Source organism: Cnephaeus nilssonii (assembly GCF_951640355.1).
Source record: "Cnephaeus nilssonii genome assembly, chromosome: 16".
NCBI lineage: Eukaryota > Metazoa > Chordata > Mammalia > Chiroptera > Vespertilionidae > Cnephaeus > Cnephaeus nilssonii.
In genome coordinates, this window is record NC_137087.1 from 38,471,402 (window position 1) to 38,490,567 (window position 19,166).

Below are 19,166 nucleotides of genomic sequence, written 5' to 3' on the forward strand. Positions count from 1 at the left end.
CAGTAAAATCACACGTGGAACACTGCTCAGCAATAAAAAGAAGCTGGAGACATGGCCAAATCTCAGACATTGGATTTAGCAAAAGGAGCCAGGCGCAGGAGGATATATACTGTATGATTCTATTTAGATAATGTTCTAGAACAGACTAAATAAACTATAGAGATTTTAAAAAAAATCAGAACTGCTGCTGGAGAGGACAAGAAGTGGTGGGAAAACTTAACTAGAAAGGGCTACAAAGTAACTTTCTAGGATGACGTTAAAATGTATACCTTGTTTGGGGTGGTGGGTTTACTGGTATGTGTAACTCCATCTATTGAAAAAAATCCACATTATTAATAGGTAAACGTGGTATGTGTAACTCCATCAATCAAAAAAAATCCTCATTATTAACCGGTATAGCTGGTAAAACCAGGTGAAACCGTTAATACAGATCGCTATCGACAACAAATAATCAATTGGAACCACGCTTTGATCGTAAAACTACTAGAATGTGCCAGAAGACTCGGCAAAGTAATTTTGCTTCATGATGATGCACAATTACACACTTCAAAACCAGTTAAAGACACGCTAAAGGATCTTGCCTGGGAAGTATTAACCCACCCGCTGTATTCACCAGACCTTGCTCCTTCAGATGACCACTTGTTCTGATGGATGGCACACGCACTTTCTGAGCAGCACTTCAAAACGTACGAAGAAGCGGAAAACTGGGTCTCTGAATCGTTTGCCTCAAAACAAGGTAAGTTCTATAGGGACGGTATCCACAAATTACCTTAAAGATGGGGGAAATGTGTAGCTCGCGATGGACATTACTTTGAATAAAGCACTTTTGATGTTTCTCTTGAAATTAATCGTGTTTTCTTTGATTGCAAAATCTGCATTAACCGGTACACTTGGTAGAAGCTCATAATACACCACACCTTCCTGATCCCACCCAACGTAGAGCATTGTCTTCTTTCTGAAGCAATTTGGCCTTGCAGTCGATGTTGATGGTTGACCTGGATCAACCCATAATTTTGTGGGTTTGGGGTTCTCAAAATAAACCCACTTTTCATTGCCAGTCACAATTCGATGCAAAAAAGACTTTTTTTCATGCCGCTGAAAAAACATTTTACTGAAGACTTTCCAGTTTTCCATTTGTCTTTCATTCAGTTGATGTGGCACCCATTTTCCTTCCTTTAAAATCTTTCCCATTGCTTGTAAACGATCAGAAATTGTTTGCTGAGCAACGTTGAATCTTTCTGCAAGTTGTTTTTGAGTTTGACACGCATCTTCATCCAATAATGCTTGTAATTGTTGGTCTTCAAACTTTCTTGGTTGACCTGGACCTTCTTTGTCTTTCCCATAGAAATCATCACCTTTAAAGCGTTTAAACCAGAGTTCACAAGTATCTTGAGATGGAGAAATATACGATAACTTTCAGCAGCACTTTTCTTCAAAATAATGAATTAAAACTTCCCGCAAATGCTTTTTTGGCACGAAATTCGACATTTTTAAGCGTAAAAATACCTATGATGTTAACACCTTCAGAAAACTTGACATATGAAGTTTTGAAGCTTGTCAATACAACAAAATAGCATACATATCAAATCGCATATATATCAACATATGTGCAACTCCATCTATTGAAAAAAATCTGCTTTATTAACCGGTACACAGGGGTCTCTTCTGTTTTTTAACATGTTCTGTAAGGCTGGTATAATTCCATCTTTAAACATTTCACACAACTTACCGGTGAAGCCATCTGGGTTTGGGATGTTCTTTGTGGGAAGGGTAGTAAATCAATTTTTTAAATACCTATTCAAACCTTCTTTTCATGTCTGCTTTGGTAATTTGTGTCTTTCAAGAAATGTACCTATTTCATCTAAGTTGTAAAATTTACTGGTGTATGGTGCCTAAACCAAGACAAAGGGGTCAAAGACCAGCCAGCCCTTCCTTTGGGTGAGTCCAAATTCCTTACTACACATGGACCTTGTTATTAGGAGATACTTGATGATGGACTTAGAGGTAAGGAGTCATGAGGTCATTGTACTGCTTTACAACTCTGTAGATTAAAATTCAAAATAAAAAGTTATATATTCCTGTTCCATAACCCAGCAATTTAAGAAAACAATCAGATCAGACACATACTCTGCACCAGGAGTTTATCATGGAACAAAGTTTGAAAATACCCTAAACATCCCACAAAACACAAAGAAGATTCGATAAACAAACTACAGTGTAATATGACACCAAACACCCAAAACCAACAAAACCACTGTTTTATTTCCCAGAGCATCCATGTGGAAAATTCTCATCACAGGTAGATTACTGAAGGAAAGTTGCCACACCAAATATATGATCCCATTCTATGTGCACAGGGAAAAGACTGCAGAGAAGCCAATCAATGCAAATGTGGTGTCTCTGAGTGGTGGGGTCAGACTTGGCTCTTCACGCTCCTTTGCTGAATTTCTTGAAGGGTTCCAGATACTCTCACCACTCCGGAGGCAACAGGGAGCGCTTGCATGGACTTAAGAGGTTAGCAGACCAGGAGGGTCTGGATTAACCCAACAGGGAGGTGGTGATGACTGGCCACGGGGTAGCCCAGCAGAGTGGAAACAGTGAACTGGAGGAGAGGTGCCCAGACTCTGAGATCCGGCCTCACTCCCTCCTAAACAGGCAACAGTTGGGAGAGTAAGATGGCCTATGTGAAAAAGGTAAAGTTTCAGACAAATGTAAAAGCACCGGCCTTTCTACTTTGTTCCAAAAGTGCATTAATGGACTTGGTAGCTATTGTTACAGGAAATGAGGTGCAGAGTTTCAAGATCTGAGTGGAGGCTTGAATCTGTGCCTCCAGCCTGACCCTGGACACATGGCTTAGCTGTCCTGAGCCTATTTTCACCTCTGATCATTTTAATCCTAGTCCTCCCACAGCAAGATTTCTGTGGAAGATGTCTGTGAAGGTGGTCTGTAACCTACCAAGTGCTTTACATTTATAATGTTAAGGTTAATGCAGGCTATGAGCTGTCCAAACTGCTGTAACATCTTTGAAGAGTTGGACTTGGATGAGAAAAGTAGCAACGCAATAGTACCAATAAGCTCTGCCACAAGAAACAATGGAGCGTACAGTGTTCAGGTTGACCAGGACAATAAATGAACTTCATTTGACAGGCAGCACGGAATAGGGATCTAGGAGTCACCTGGGCAAGGGCCCTGGCAGGGAAGGATTCCGAGGGCAGGAACCACGCTTACAAAAGGGAGATCGGAAAAACATAAATATTTCAAGGAACTGTACTGAGGAATTTGAGAAGGGGACAGATGATTCTCACAGGACTGCAGCACACGGAGCACAACGCCACGGGGGCTGCACCAATGTCTGCGGCTGGAACCTCGGGACAAGCAGATCCCCTTCCGCAGTGCAGGTCTGAGCCTGCTGACAACCACACGAGCAGAAAGATCATCTTGATAGGAAGTCAGAGGCCAGGGCTGCACGGGTATCTGCCTAGCCTGCAGCCAGAGACATGGTAAGAAGATGCAAAGACCAGCTGTCGAGGAGAGGAGACACATTTTTGTTTTTCTAACCTTTTATTTTCTTCCCTGTAATGCCGGGGACAAATCTTTCCGGGTTTGGACTCTGACAATACTCACATCAAGGAGGTCAGCTTCTCACGTGGAGATTCTTATTCACAAAAACCATCTACTCTTAAGAATGTGAAACTGACCCATTTATTTGACTAAATCATGCTACCAGGTACACTTAAAACAAAAAATTCACTGCTTTCTGCAGTAGGAACAATGAAAGCAGGAAACATTATCAAATCAGGATGTTGAGAGGTAGGTTGAGAACTGGCCACAGAAACAGTAAAAATAATACAAATGCAAACTGCAGAGGTTAAATCCAGGCGATTTATTGTAAACAGGATTACCCTAGCACTCCACCACACTGGCTGTGTCACATGCTCTCTCTTCCAGATCAACTAGCTCAGAAGACTCTTGTAAAATGTCGCAGGTAACTTAGTTTGTTTCACAAATCTTTACTAAGCACTGAGTAAATAGTATCGGGATACAGAACCTGGGTTGTCTGATATTGTTTCTGGACTGCAGCTTGGACCCACCTAGATGAATCCATTAGTAAGCCTGAGTGATCCAATGGTAGCTCTCGATCCAATCTGGAACCCAGCCGATGCTGGAGCACACCCAGAATAATCCCACGTCCCTGGAAGACCACATGCCATTCCTTTCAGATTTCTTCATGTGACTTGCTCATAAAAATAACTTGAAGTTCACCTTTTTTTTTTTTGTTGGTTTTAACAAGAGCTTAAAGTTACTCAGCTATTCACCCTTATAGTGGTGGACTCGAACACTCACGGCTGATTTTAGATTCCTCTTGTATATACTTGCAGTTCGATGAAAAGCTGCATAGTCTACAAATGCATAAAACCAGAAGGCAGTGATGACTCACGCACCTTCTGACGGACCAAGATTGGCTTCACACAAGGAAGCCCGTGAAGGTAAGGATAGAAAGACAGTTACAGCACCACGTTTATGTGACGGAAATGGAGCCCCGCTTTCCAAAGCAGCCTCCGCAGCAGTGATTATATCACTCTTGCCCCAAATTTAGATTACTTGGAAAATGGAAAATGTGAAAACTGAAGATGTGAAAAGACATGATTCTACAGAAAGAAATCCTGCCCAATGGGCTCGTGTGGAGGTAACAGGTCACTGGAAAATGCCACTCCTTACTCTGCCTGAGTTAGTGGACAACAGGGCCACTATTGGTACAGGTGCCTGTGTGTGGAAGGTAGTCACAATTTCTCTTGAAGTTTTAATAACAGCAAATATTTCAAAACAGCTGTTAAAGCTATAGTAACAATTTCACTTAAAATAGTATCTCATGAGAAAATATTTTTTAAAAGTCCACTGCAGTCATCATTTGTGTGTTCATATGTTTATATTTATATATATAAAAAAAATAACTTAATGCTTATGGGAATATTAGACCAGCAGTAAAAATGGATTTTAGGGTCCTATGGAGATCATGCTAGTAGAGAATCCAAGACTTTATGTTTTTATACTTCCAAAAAGGTGGCTTTGTTCTTGTTGCCTTTTCAATTCACAATGGGGCAAATATTTTGGTTCATATACTCACTGCCACTCACGGTAATAAAAAGTGACAGGTGTCTACACGAGCTGATGTTGGAAAAGCATGTCACACACTCAGTGGGATCTGAAGTTCACCCTATGTGTACTTGTTAAATACAGTAACATGTTGATGGGGAAAAGTAAAACTGATGGAACACCACAAACCAACGACGAACAACAAGAATGTCGATATAGTTCAATCAGAAAGAAACAAATCACAGTAATCCTGAGAAATTCAGTTTGGGACAAAATTGATGTAAGGTGAGTCTGTATTTCTAGCACTATAAAGTAGGGTGTTCTAGGGTTTTCCAGCATTTGACTAGTTTGAATAAAAAACATGTTCAAATTTTATAAAAAGATTAAAACCATGCCTTATATTCAGCAATTTCACTAATAAAAGAAAATTGCATTGCTTTGTTCATTATCTGCCAAATGTAATGTTCTCCATTGATTTACATGAAACCATCAGGTAGAAAGCAAGTTTGAGGATCACTTTTTAAAAAGGTATTACCTTTCTTTCTACCTGTTTTGAAGCCTTTGCTGTCAACCTAGGAGGCTTTTAGAAAAAAGGTAACATTTTCTTCTAATAAGTAACTATTTTACAGAACAGGGAAAGAAGGTTCTAAAGGAATATCATTCATCATTTTAAGCATTGTTATATAAGGGAATTTCTCTTAGTAATGAAAAATTTTTAAATATTTAAGAGGCATGTATTTTAAAAATACTCTACATCTATAAGATCTTGTAATTTAATTACTCTGGATTTTTAATGTTTCTACATAATGACATCTGACACCATCTCTTTTTCCATGTGTGTTGCTAACAGTGAACCAGAAACTCTTCAAGTGGCCAAGACTGTTTCCTAGCCTGGAAGACCCGGGAATGCGTCCACCTGCACTCTGCCACCGTGGGATCTTCAGAGCTTTGCAGCCATGAAGTTGATATGTGGCTTCACAAGGGGGAACAGTGGCAGGCCACGCTTGAACTCGGTCATGTTCTGAATCACTTCAGGCTGCAAAGGAAATAAGTTGTCTCTTAGTGCCTTTAGCCTAAAAAGCAGACCGAACAGGACATAGACATTTTTCTTTTCTTTTCATACATTAGTTTCTACCCCATATATTATGATCTGCTGACCTTTCCTCCTGGATCAGCAGGTCAGAGGGTCTACGCAAACCTGCCGAATGCCCCCGTGAGATTCTGGGCCAGAAGGAAGACCCCCGGCTTTCTTGGGGCTGGCACACCAGGGGCTCAGTGCCAAGGCTTCAGCAGAGTGCCAGCGGCGTGTGTGCCCACCCAGCAGGAGCCTGGCTATATGGCCCGTTTTCCTCTTCCTGCAATTAAATGCCAGCCCTTCCAGATGGTTAAAACACGCAGGCACTGCGGAAGGGACTGGGGCCAAAGTGGCTGGACATGGCTCGTTGCAGAGTTTAAGCTAGAGGCAAAGGCAGGCAAGAGCAGAGGCTAAGGTTCTGTGCAGCTGAAAATACAAAGGTATGGCCCCTGGAGCTGTCAGGAGGAGCAGGGGCCTGGCCGTTAAGAGAGACCTAAAGCAGAGGCTCAAACAGTCGGTGACCTGAAGCCGCTAGGTCTTACATGTCCTAACGAGCAAGCTCCTTCTAGGTAGTAAGTCCTCTAACAGCGCAACCTAATAAAACATTCACATTTCTTACCTGTGGCAAGGGTGGTGCTTGTGACAAATTTATATCATTTTGACACGGGAACTCTCCAACCACAGGACCTATAAAAAAACAAAGGGTTTAGTGCTTTGCACTGACTGAGACTAGCACAACAAGAGCAACTTTAAAAATAAAATTGAAACCAGACTCAGCTCATTACACAGCTGTACCAGACCTGGTTCGTGTACTTCTCAGATCCTCTCCGGTTGCCTGCTCCCCGAGCCCTGCCTGCTGTCCTGCCTCCTACCTGGAGTCCCAGTGATGGCTCATGATGTTACCATGGTTATTAAAGCAGCAATTTTAGTGCCCAGGTCTGACCTCACTGGACCCTGAAGCTCTGGCCACCAAAACAACCAAGAAGGCAGCAGGACTTATTGGTTGTGGGGCAAACTTGGCCAGTCAGAGGCAGGAGACAGGCAGGGCTGAGCAGATGGCCCCCTGCCCGCGCCCCCACACCCCCCCACATACACACAGTGCTCCATACAACTTCCTTGGGATGTCCCACCAGCCAGTAGCTGTGTTTTCTCACAGCACCGTGGCCAGCTTGGCACTGTGCCACCTGGTCGGCTCTCTCCTCTGCTGCCTCATTCCCCCTTCCCTCTATTTTGGCTTTGCTAGAGCAGACAGCCAGCTCCCCTCTGCACTTCTTTACTTCCTGGTGCTCCGTAAGGATGTGGCTATGGCAAGAGACGGCTATAGGTGCCTAAAAACATACATGCTTTTAAAAAGTCAATATTCAATACTTACAAGAATCCATTTCTCTGGCAAGAACATGGACGGACACCTTATGTCTCCTCGGGGCATCCACTGCCAACATTTCCTAGGCAGAGAGAACAGCCGAGTCACCTTTCGTCCCACGAAGGGACAAAAGATGCTCTCTTACAGCAAGGAAGAGTCCGCTTCCTTTCCTTCCTCCACACTTGCAATCCGTTATTTAAACTCTACAAACCTCAGGCAAGAATTATTCTTCACCCCATTTCACAAACGCGTCCAAGGAGATTAGGTGATGCGGTCAAACCCCTATGCCTAATAAGTACCTCAGCTGGGATTAAAAACAGAGCCTTGCACTCACTGGGGTATGATACTGGGATGATGGCCTGCACTTAGTCAAGGGACGACCACAAAGCATGCTCCTCTAAGAACCTTCTCCGATTCTGCAGCTACCAAAAGAGAAGGAAACTAACATTTGTTGAGAGTTCTGCTCTGTACCAAGCACTCTCCTATGTCAGCTCATTTGAGTCTCTATAAGCTAAGACACGACCTCTAAAACACTAGTAGAAGGACTTGCTGGTGTCACAGCTCGTAAGGGATGATGTCGGAGGGGAGGTCTGCTTGCTCTCTATTCCACCACATTGCTTTGGAGGCTTCCCCTTGATCATGGCCATGAGCACCTGCAGTGGGCGGCTGGCAGACAGATCCCGTGGGGAGTGTAGTGTCTCTTCACCTTTTCCTTAGTGCTGGATCTTTATCCATGTTTCCCGAAGGGAAAACCTAAGTTGTGATAAAGCTTCCCCTGATGCCTCAGGCCGAAGTAATGTTTTGTATCCTCAGAGGAAGAGACCATCAGCGAAGCCAAATCAACCCCAGTTACTATGGAGCTGTTATGATAAGCCTGGTCCTGTGCAGCTGCCATGGAGGCCCTGCCGATGCTACACAGCACACCGACCACGGCTTCTCCAGCTGGTGAGCAGCCAGGTTCTCCCACACGTGTGCTCTGGCCTCCCCAGTTCTTTCAGAATTCAGGCCAGGTCTGCCGCCAGGAACATGGATGAGAGCATCTGACTGGAGTGACAAGTTTGCTTCCAAAGATCTATTCTTGATCACTTTTCACCCAAACCTTCAGTCTTCTTATTAACCTACAGAAGTTGACAGTAGAATACCCTCTTCGGTTTCAGACTGTCCTCAACTTCCTGACCAACTGGGAATAATCCCCATTTCTCTAAAGGCCCACCAACCAACCGATGTGAGAGGGACACGTCGACTACTTGCCTCTCACATGGGCCCCAACCACGGCTGGGGATCGACCTACAACTGAGGTACGTGCCCTTGACCGGAATCGAACCTGGGACCCCTGAGTCCGCAGGCCGACACTCTATCCACTGAGCCAAACCGGTTAGGGCAAAAATATATTTATATTTTAAGACTATTACTGCAAAAGAGCAAGAGTAGTTTAAATGAGACTCTTATCTTCCTTTACACAATGCGAAGGGAGCTGTGAAGTAAAGAAAATAATTTTCCCAGCCATTTCCACAGCCAAAAAGCTCAAATCTCATTGCTAAGAATAGTGCATCAAAATATTGGCTTTAAACGTTAAATTTTTAAACTAAAATTGTATTGTCTCCCTTGTTGTATTGCTAAGGTGTTACTGGCTTGTAGTTTTGCAGGGGATCTGGGGCAGGAAGTGTAAGTGACTTGTAGTCAGTGCAAGGTCACCCTTTCCTCTAGGAGACTCTCGGCACCTCCCGGTCAGGACACAGCCTTTTCCTCATTCCCTCACAGCACCAACACTGGAAACCCCACCACAGGAGAAAAACGTGATTAGCCTTCACTGTACAAGTAATTTCACAAAACCATTCTGATGAGAACTGCATGTACTGACTCTTGTATTGTCAGTTACTGTATATCCCTGAAAATGACATTGTAAAGTAGACGAATTCCCTCCCCAAAGAGATGTTAGCACAGGGCAGGACTGAGTTCCTGACCAAACAACTGGCACCTAACAAATCAGATATGAGCCAGGAGAAATGGCTAGAGAACTACCTAGGATATAATTGTAAGGCACCATAGTAATTACAGAGTATAATTTTGCTCTTTATCCTGCAAAACAGACATAAAAGTATTTTACAGAGAAGTCACAATATATTACAAAAAACATATGTAACACTTGAAGTGTAACTTCATTGCAGTAAAAAATTTTAATTTCTGCACTTAGCATGCTTATTATACATTATATAACCACTTAACAAAATGTTTGCTACCCTTCTTAGAATTTTGTTACAGGTGGGGGAAATTTAGATGGTGCTAACCTCTTAAAACTGTACTGGGAAAACTTTAATAGTGGTGTTTCTCTTTTCTTTTGATAAACTTTCTCTATAAGCACAGGCATTCAAAACTCGTAAGATCCCAGAACACTGTTCAAAGGTAGAGTGAGTGATCATTTATCTAAAGAAGCAGCCACAGTGGCACCTAAAAGGGTGAAGACAATTTATGATTGTCAGAGAGTATTTGCTCTTGCTTCCCACCAAATAAGCTCAGGAATGTTCTTTGTGGGCCTAGGGTGGGGAACGGAGAGAAGAAACAAAAGGGTGTAAAGAGATGAATCCTGAAGGCAGAATGTGCCATCACAGTCCCTGGTCCCTGGGTTCAATATGAATTGTCTCTTTTTTCTAACAGTAATATGTCCAAATTACCCCCACCCATAAAAATTCCTTCATACATCCTGCCCAAATGGGTTAAAAGCAGCAACAAGCACATAACACAGCACATACAATATTTCCTTATCAGTCAAAATCTAAATATAGAAACTGAGTTTACCTTGTAGAATTTGATGATATCTTCCTTGGTAAGTGTCTTTAAATATGCAACTTCTGTATTGTCTGAAAAATAATCATACAGTAATTTACAAATAATCCCATGTTAAGTAGCCCAGAATACTATATGAAGTGACAATATACTTCACTTCAACACTCCTAAGTATCCACATTTTTAAGTGATCATCTGCTCCTACAAGTGGTAAGGGAATAAATTTCAAGTAAAATGTTAAGAGGATATCCTGGCTTTCTACATTTGAACTGTTGCGTCTTGGGCTAGTCATTTCCACTTTTCTGGGCCTCAGTTTCCTCATCTGGAAATTGGGACTAATAACTACTAACAGGGCTGTAGTGAGAACTAATAAAAATGATAACGAACAATAACACATAGCTAGGGCACATGGCAAACGCCAGTAAAAGGTCAGTACTATATTAATAGTGAATACAACAGCTTGAAATATTACAGGTAAGGAAACAGAGGCCCAAAAAGTAAGCTGGCCAAGATCTTCAGCTTATCAGTATCAGAATGAGAACACAACCCAACTCTCTTGACTTTCAGTGTAGCTTAGCGCACCCCACTGTTATTTCTAGAAGAGAGGTGGAAGGAAGCTGGTAAGCAGAGGCTCTGGGGAGCATAGCTTTCCCAAATCTAAAAGCACTGACACATTTTTGGAGATCCCTAAAGGCAAATGTTTGAACCCCTGTCCCTCCAGGGCAGCACTGCCTCAAGAGAGTTGAATCTGCAAATTTTTATTTTTTTTCAGTGTTATGGGATATATATGCCTACATATCCATGCTCAGAGCCTCAGGGCAGAGTGATTGAGCACAAAAATTGAAATAAGATTTATTATTAGTGCATTAGTATGAGATATAGGTAGATCCAGCTCTAGCTTCAGAGAAGGAAAAAAAAATAAAGTTTTCAATAGGAAAGTTATGTTAAACTAGAGGCCTGGTGCACAAAATTCATGCATGGGTAGGGTCCCTAGGCCTGGCCAGTGATCAGGGCAGAACTGTGGGGCAACGGGCGGGTGATCAGGGGCCCCCCGCCGGCACCCGCCTTGGCTGGCCTGGGGCCTGTGGGCAGCTCCTGCATTGAGCATCTGCCCCTTGGTGGTCAGTGCTCATCATAGCGACCAGTCATTCCACTGGTCATTCTGCTGTTCAGTCGATTCGCATATTAGGCTTTTATTATATAGGAGGAGAATGGTTTTTTAGAAGTGCTGTGCCCCCACCCCCTCCCAAATCAGTACTAGACCATCACCTATAAAACGAATGGCCTCAATGTTCTTAAAAGTTACGTGTACATGCCATGAATGTTGGGGTCCTCATTTTGCCTTACCTCTGTCAAAATTGTATTGCTGGGAGATGATTTCCCCCCAGTATTTAGCACACTCTGCAGACAGTTTCTTTGGTTTGTCTAGTCGGCGAATTGCTAACGCCTGAATGTGTTTTTGGAAGGCCTCATCTGTCATGTCCTCTATGGACTTTTCCATGGTGACTAAGAAAGCTTCCACTCTGCTTTCTAGGTAGTGAGGAGGCTTTTCCGACTGGATGATGAATCGTAAGCCCTGTATGCCGTTGGCTCGACGTGGACCACTGAAGACGATATAACCTGAAACATAAACACCAGCCAGTCAGGACCTGGGCATTTGAGACTCAGACTTTTAAAAAATATATATATATTTTTTATTGATTTCAGAGAGGAAGGGAGAAGGAGAGATAGATAGAAACATCAATGATGAGAGAGAATCACTGATCGGCTGCCTCCTGCACACCCCCCACTGGGGATCGAGCCCGCAACCCAGACATGTGCCCTTGGCCGGAATCGAACCTGGGACCATTCAGTCCACAGGCTGATGCTCTATCCACTGAGTCAAGCCGGCTAGGGCGAGACTCAGACTTTTAATCTTTCAAAAATTATGCTGTCAGAGCAAATAAAATCCACTTTAGGGTTCTATATTATTAACCTCTAAAGAAATATGAATAATTAAAGTATATTCAGGACAAAACAGAAGAACTCTCTAAAGAATAGTCAAAAAAGTAGTGATAAACTCTTTCTTCTTAATACAAAAATAAAACAAAGAAAGAACCCTATTCATCATTCAGTTCAACATCCCACAACTCCTAGTTATCTGCTAGTTACTCCCCTTTAATCTATATTAAAGTTATTCCATCCCTGTCCACTGTCCTGGCACTGTTTCCTTTCACATCCAAGTTTCTGATGTGAACTTGCTTCCACCATTGAATTTTCTGTTAGATAACCCACTCCTAGACCAACCCCATACAGACTGGAAATCTCTAGAGATTGAGCCCATGCACTACTACCTCCCCTCAACATCTTTACTAAACTAAACTTATGATGTGCCTCCTTCAGCTGCTCGGCCCTGGACCACACTTCTGAAACGCTCTTCAGTAGAGCCTTCAGAGTTTAAACCATACTGTACTATAATTCTTATTATCCCTTTACAGGTCTGCCTTCCTGATTAGATTGTGAGCTCCTTGAAGGGAAAGTCCAGCCATAACAGCTATGGCCATGGTCCAGCATCTGCCATGATGGTTGTTGAAAAAAAAATTAGTACTTGGAGAGACTCCCCCAAATCCTTTTTCACTGGTTCTTCCCAGTATTACTGGAGCTTCATTTTCCCCCTCTCATTAATCAACCTGCTAAGATCTCCAAGACTTTAAATAGTGCTTAAATCTCTGCCTGAAACAGTTCCTTAACAAACACTGAGTACCTTCTTTGTGTCCCAGGATGAATAAGAGAAAAAACCTGCACCCTCAGAGAAGCCAGTTAGTGAGCCTAAGCTTCTCTGGATGGCCTGCTTCCCACCTTGCCACCCGTAACAGCCTGCCCTTAGCATCCTCTCTCCTCCACCCACATTTCCTCTTTATTGACATGTATGTAATGTAAACACAGTGTCATCTCCTTACGAACTGCTTTTGTGTCTGTAAGCTATTAATTGCTTATCTTTTAGAAGTAGATCCCCCATAAACCGGTTTCACAAGTCTTTCTGAATAGAGCACGCCTGAAGCAACATAGAATTTTTCCTGAGGACAAAGGTTGCTCCTCAAGGTCTAGGACACCCGCTGCTCGCCCCCCCCCCCCCCCCACCACCACCTCTTACCCAGCTGCTCCTTGGTGCGCAGGGTGTTGAAGCAGGGCTCGGAGATGATCTGACAGAAGAGCTCCAGGAACATGTTCTCCGAGGTGCTCTGCATGTCTGTCTGGTAGTAGATCTCGATGCCACAGTTATTGTGAACTTCATTCCTCTGCTGGTAAACAAACCACCCTTCTGGAAGAGAACAACACATCCAAACACTTATTTAGGGCTCAGGAAGGTTAGTGTTTTGTTTGGCTTTGAAAAGTTGTTCAATTTGATGTGTGTTTTTTTGGCAATTCCAAACTGCAATTAATTTATTAGAATGTGAAACTCAACTCTGGGAATCCTATTACAGTGATTTGTATGTGGTGGGCCACCATTAAACATGCACTGAATTTAAAGGGCAAAGAACTTATAAAAGACTAAGTATTTTATGACTAAGTATTAATGCTAAATAAGATCCATAGTTAATAAAATGAACAATGTAGTGTATGTACTAGATTAGAACTAGCTAATACATGTAAAAACCTCAATAGAAATAACATCTATGTTTTAACCTTTTGTACTTGGATGTCGAGTGTGACTCGACACGGTTAGCATCAGTAGCAGCTCGTATGTCGAGCCACACTTGACACGTAGTTTCACCGCGGGGGGAAGGGGGATTTTTGTCTATTTTTCCAGTATCTTTTCTTGTTTTCATTAGCATGAAAGGACAAGTAAAATGTAAATGCCGTCTCAACTGATGCCACCACCTAAGCTTCACCAATGGCATCTTCAAAGGCTATTTGTTTCTAAGACACATCAGTCACGTGAAAAAGGTTAGACCAGTACACTAACTTCCAGGGGTAGATTATTATCCACTAACTTAGAGCAACGTTTAGATGGAAAGCTCCATATAATCACACCTCACCCTAACAAAAAACACAAAGACTGTGTTGTTTGTTCTAACAGAAAAATCAAAGGAGGAAGAAGAGAGACGATTTATATTTGCGAAACATGTGAATGTAAACCAGGTCTTCATGTGGGTGAATGTTTCAAAAAATATCACACCATGAAAAATTATAGAGATTAAAATTACTCTTTGAATGTATCAATAATTTGAAATATAAAAAAATCCAAATAAATAAGTTTGTATGAAAAGAAACTCCAGTTTTTTATTCTACTGCCGCGCTTTGTAAAATCTGGGGTATTTAAAAAATTAAATCCCGAGTAGAATAAAGGAATCGAGAAAAAAGCAAGCGAGTGCAAAGGGTTAATAACCATACAAAAAAAGTTAATTACTAGTTGTGCCTTTATTATCTTGAGTTTCTACTTAACTTTTATTCCCACACCCACACTAAAGGTCACTTCCCAGATTTACACCAATGTGTACAATGCCTGACATCTCACTGTAGAGAGGAGAAAACTGAGACCCTGAGAAGGGGGCAACTTGTCCAAGGACACAAAGTCCAATGATGGACAGCTAGGACTAAAACTCAAGTACACTGATCAACATTTCATCAAAATTATGAATAGACAATTATGCTTTATGATCTGATAACTTTATTTCAAGAGCAATAATGTGAAGAAGCAAATATATAGTGCTTAGTATTTAGTACTGTATGACTCAAAATTTAAGATTTCTCAGACACAGTAATGACAGGGTTGCTCACTCTTCTAGCAGCTAATTTAGACATCAGCAGTAAAGGGCGGCAGAGCAGCCTGGACTTGCATTTCACCTATTTCCCTTTTCTGACCAGGTCCAACTTGGACTAACAAACTTATCCCGGCAGCACAGGCTGTAATCTACCTTCCCACACACACTTCCAGCCTTTTCATACTCATCCCCAAATGTCTCCTTCTTCACAATGCCTGAATTATTTCTTTTTAAACTGTTAGTACTGTCCCATGGAGAGTTAGTGAAGGACTACTTAAGATATTCATTACTGTCCTAACTGGTTTGGCTCAGTGGATAGAGCGTCGGCCTGGGGACTGAAGGGTCCCAGGTTCAATTCTGGTCAAGGGCATGTGCCTTGGTTGGGGGCACATCCCCAGTGGGAGGTGTGCAGGAGGCAGCTGATCGATGTTTTTCTCTCATCCATGTTTCTAACTCTCTATCCCTCTCCCTTCCTCTCTGTAAAAAATCAATAAAATATATATATTTTAAAAAGATATTCATTACTGATCAGCTGGCTAAATTAGAATGTCTCCTAACACCTAGCATTTTGAGAAGGGGATATGAACTGAGTTATTTGTGAGAATGGGGAAATCTGTGAGGGCATTTGAGAGACAAGAGAGATAGGTCCTAGGAGAAGCTAGAGAAGGCAGGAGGTGTAATACAAAGAGGTGTGAAAAGTAGATTTCCCTTTGAAATTTTGTTTCTAGGCCTGCATCACTTTGCAATGACTGAGGAACAAGGTAGCATTAGTCTGAGATGAACCATTACCAGGTCTGTGAGGACTGGTCATGCGGAACTGCAGAGCTGTGCTCAGGGTATCCTTGCACATTCAACCATGACATCCTGAGGCGATACTATGTTCAAGCTGCTTTTGTAGCTGCTCAAATGAGGCAGACACAGACCCTGGTCTTAAGAAATGTATAAGCTAACAAAGGACACGGAGATGCACTTCAATCCCAATGCAAGAGAAGGCTGAGCAGCTTCAATAAGGAAAGGTTCAGAAAGCCTGTGCTGGGAGGTCGAGGAAGTGATCACTCTAACTGGGAGCTTTAGAAAAAGTTTGGTGGACTTATAACATGTGTTAGGGGGCTTTTAACATGTGTTTGGAAGGATGAATAGGGTGTAGACGTAGTTCTATGAGGAAAAGGAGGGGTGGGTGAGGGAGAGAGCAACATTTCAGGAGGATAAAATAGCCGGGGGAAAAGGCATAGACCATACATGCATGGGGAACAGCCAATAATCGAGTCTAGCTAAAAAAAAAAAACAAACAATGCTTTTCATTACTGGTCTAAATTACGTCCCACTAGACAATTTTGAACAATATTGAAAATAATGCTTAATGAGTTTTTATATCAACAGAAACCATTATTAATGCGAAAGTAATTTGACACTGGAACTCTGATATATTAATTATCCGTTATGTTAAAATTCCTCATAAAATATCCATGAAATAATACATGTTGTTATCTGCACCTATAGCTTTCCTAAAACTATTTCTGCCAAAGACACCTATGGGCTTCCTATTAGATATTATAATTCTAGTTTTTATAAATTTTATTTCATGATTCATGATCAACATTTCTTTAGCTTTGTGATATGTTTACTTCCTAACTCCTCTACATTCAATTATCCATCAATTCCATCATTCTCTTCAAAATAATGGCCTACCTCCAATTTCACCTCTTTGGCCCACTTACTGAGAATTTCCTGACAGAATTACCTATCATTAATCATACCTCTATAAATAGTAGAGGATCCTGTAGTTCTTTACCATAAAACAATACATTATCATCCAAATGAATTTGGTCTACCTGTAATTACCCACAATATTATGTCAAAGTTGCCCATTACCAAAGCTATAACATTTCAACTTACTGTCAGGGAGCTGAACTTCTCTGTACCGAACCAGCTGACTTGGAAGGAGAGGTTTTGTATGAGCATGTTCAATAAGAGTGTCCTCAACCATCTGCATAATTCCTAATGCAGCCTGTGGAAAATACAGGTCACAATAATTACAAGAACACCAATGTATCTTGTCTGTGAAAATAAATACAGTATCTATCTATCTAATAATATAGTATGCAAATCATCACTCCGCTACACTCACAAGCCACGCCCACCAGCCACGCCCCAGCCACGCCCACCATTCAATCTGAGTGAGTATGCAATTAAACTGAAAACATGGCGGCAGCCCCGCCCCCGAGCCTCTCCAGGTCTCTGGGAGTTGGAGAAGTCAGGCGCCAGCGCCTGAGGCTGGCTGCAGCCACAGAGACCAAGAAGCCACCTGCCCCATGATCCCAAGCTGCAGCCAGCCTCAGAAGCCTCAGGTCCGCCTGCCCAACGTCCTGGGGAGACGGAGAAACTGGGCCCCAGCGCCTGAGGCTGGCTGCAGCCACAGAGACCAAGAAGCTGCCGTCCCATGATCCCAGGCTGCAGCCAGCCTCAGAAGCCTCAGGTCCGCCTGCCCAACACGTCCTGGGGAGACGGAGAAACCAGGCCCCAGCACCTGAGGCTGGCTGCAGCCACAGAGACCAAGAAGCTGCCTGCCCCGTGATCTCAGGCCTCAGCCAGCTGGAGAAGCGGTTCACCCCACGTCCTGGGGGAGACAAGAAACCAGGTGCCAGTGCCTGAGGCTGGCTGCAGCCCGGGAGATGAAGAAGCCGCCTGCCCGGTGATCCCAGGCTGCAGCCAGCAGCAGAAACCTCAGGTCCGCCTGCCCCACCTCCTGGGGGAGAATGAGAAAGCGGGCCTCAGCGCCTGAGGCTGGCTGCGACCTGGGAGATGAAGAAGCCGCCTGCCCCGTGATCCCAAGCCGCAGCCAGCTGGAGAAGCCGCCCTCCCCACGTCCTGGGGGAGACAAGAAACCGGGTGCCAGTACCTGAGGGTGGATGCGATCTGGGAGATGAAGAAGCCACTTGCCCTATGATCCCAGGCTACAGCCAGCTGGAGAAGCTGCCCACCCCATGTCCACCCGCCACACGTCCTGGGAGAGATGGAGAAACCGGCACCAGTACCTGAGGCTGGCTGCAGCCCGGAAGATGGAGAAGCCGCCCACCCTGCGGTCCTGGGCACCAGTACCTGTGGCTGGCTGCAGCCCGGGAGATGGAGAAGCCGCCCACCCTGCGGTCCTGGGCACCAGTACCTGTGGCTGGCTGCAGCCCGGGAGATGGAGAAGCCGCCCACCCTGCAGTCCCGGGCACCAGCACCTGTGGCTGGCTGTGGCCTGGGAGATAAAGAAGCCGCCCACCCTGCAGTCCTGGGCGCCAGCACTTGCAGCTGCAGCACAGGCGAAGCCCCCTGTCCACCATCCCCTAAGGCTGCAGCCAGCCTGGGCGCCTATGGCTGACCAGAGGGAGAGAAGCCCGGATCCTGGGTGCCTGTGGTCAGCTGGAGGAGGGAATCCTGGGTACCAGGTGTGGGCCGAGGCAGAGGTAGTTAGGGGCAATCAAGCCAGCAGGGGAGCAGTTAGGGACAATCAGGCTGGTAGGCAGAAGCAGTTAGGGGCAATCAGGCAGGCAGGTGAGCGGTTAGGAGCCAGCAGTTCTGAATTGTGAGAGGGATGTCCAACTGCTGGTTATCTCATGAGGGGTCCCAGATTGGAGAGGGTGCAGGCCAGGCTGAGGGACACACTCCCTGCTGCCTACCCCCCGCCCCCGTGCACGAATTTCGTGCACCGGGCCTCTAGTATTGAATAATAGCCCAAGCAATATGAAAATATGCCTGTGAAATAAACCAGCCTAGTTTACCATAAAAAAATGGGTTTTTAAATCTTAAATACATTTGATCCTACTCAAATGGGTGAAAATTGAATTTGTCAATTTGCAATAGTCACTATGGTAGTAGTGAAGAGAAACAGAGATCCAGACCATCCTGATGCTGGGAAAGGCATTGCTAAAGCTGGAGAGGTACTGGTGATGGAAAGCTAGTCATCCTGAGTGAATGACAGCTGGGGTTACAGCAAAGCAAAGGAGCTGAGCATAAGGTTTTATTTATTTTTTTTATTTTATTATTTTTTAAAATATATTTTATTGATTTTTTACAGAGAGGAAGGGAGAGGGAATAGAGAGCCAGAAACATCGATGAG

General features: G+C 43.6%; 1 protein-coding gene across 5 annotated transcripts in view; it reads right to left on the minus strand.

The window, feature by feature from the left end:
- Window positions 1–3,019: 3,019 nt before the first annotated feature.
- IDE (insulin degrading enzyme) overlaps window positions 3,020–19,166 on the minus strand; it is a 149,303-nt gene continuing 133,156 nt past the window's right edge. For 3 of the 5 annotated variants that reach the window (XM_079793458.1, XM_079793459.1, XM_079793457.1), the window contains exons 19-25: window positions 16,958–17,069; window positions 13,450–13,617; window positions 11,664–11,936; window positions 10,329–10,390; window positions 7,542–7,614; window positions 6,789–6,856; window positions 3,022–6,130 (exon numbers count right to left, since the gene is read on the minus strand). In XM_079793458.1, coding sequence (XP_079649584.1) covers window positions 6,035–6,130; window positions 6,789–6,856; window positions 7,542–7,614; window positions 10,329–10,390; window positions 11,664–11,936; window positions 13,450–13,617; window positions 16,958–17,069 — 852 coding nt within the window. In that variant the 3' untranslated portion in view covers window positions 3,022–6,034. Of the gene's footprint in view, window positions 6,131–6,788; window positions 6,857–7,541; window positions 7,615–10,328; window positions 10,391–11,663; window positions 11,937–13,449; window positions 13,618–16,957; window positions 17,070–19,166 lie in introns of all 5 variants that reach the window. The other 2 variants (XM_079793460.1, XM_079793456.1) reach the window with 2 other exon arrangements.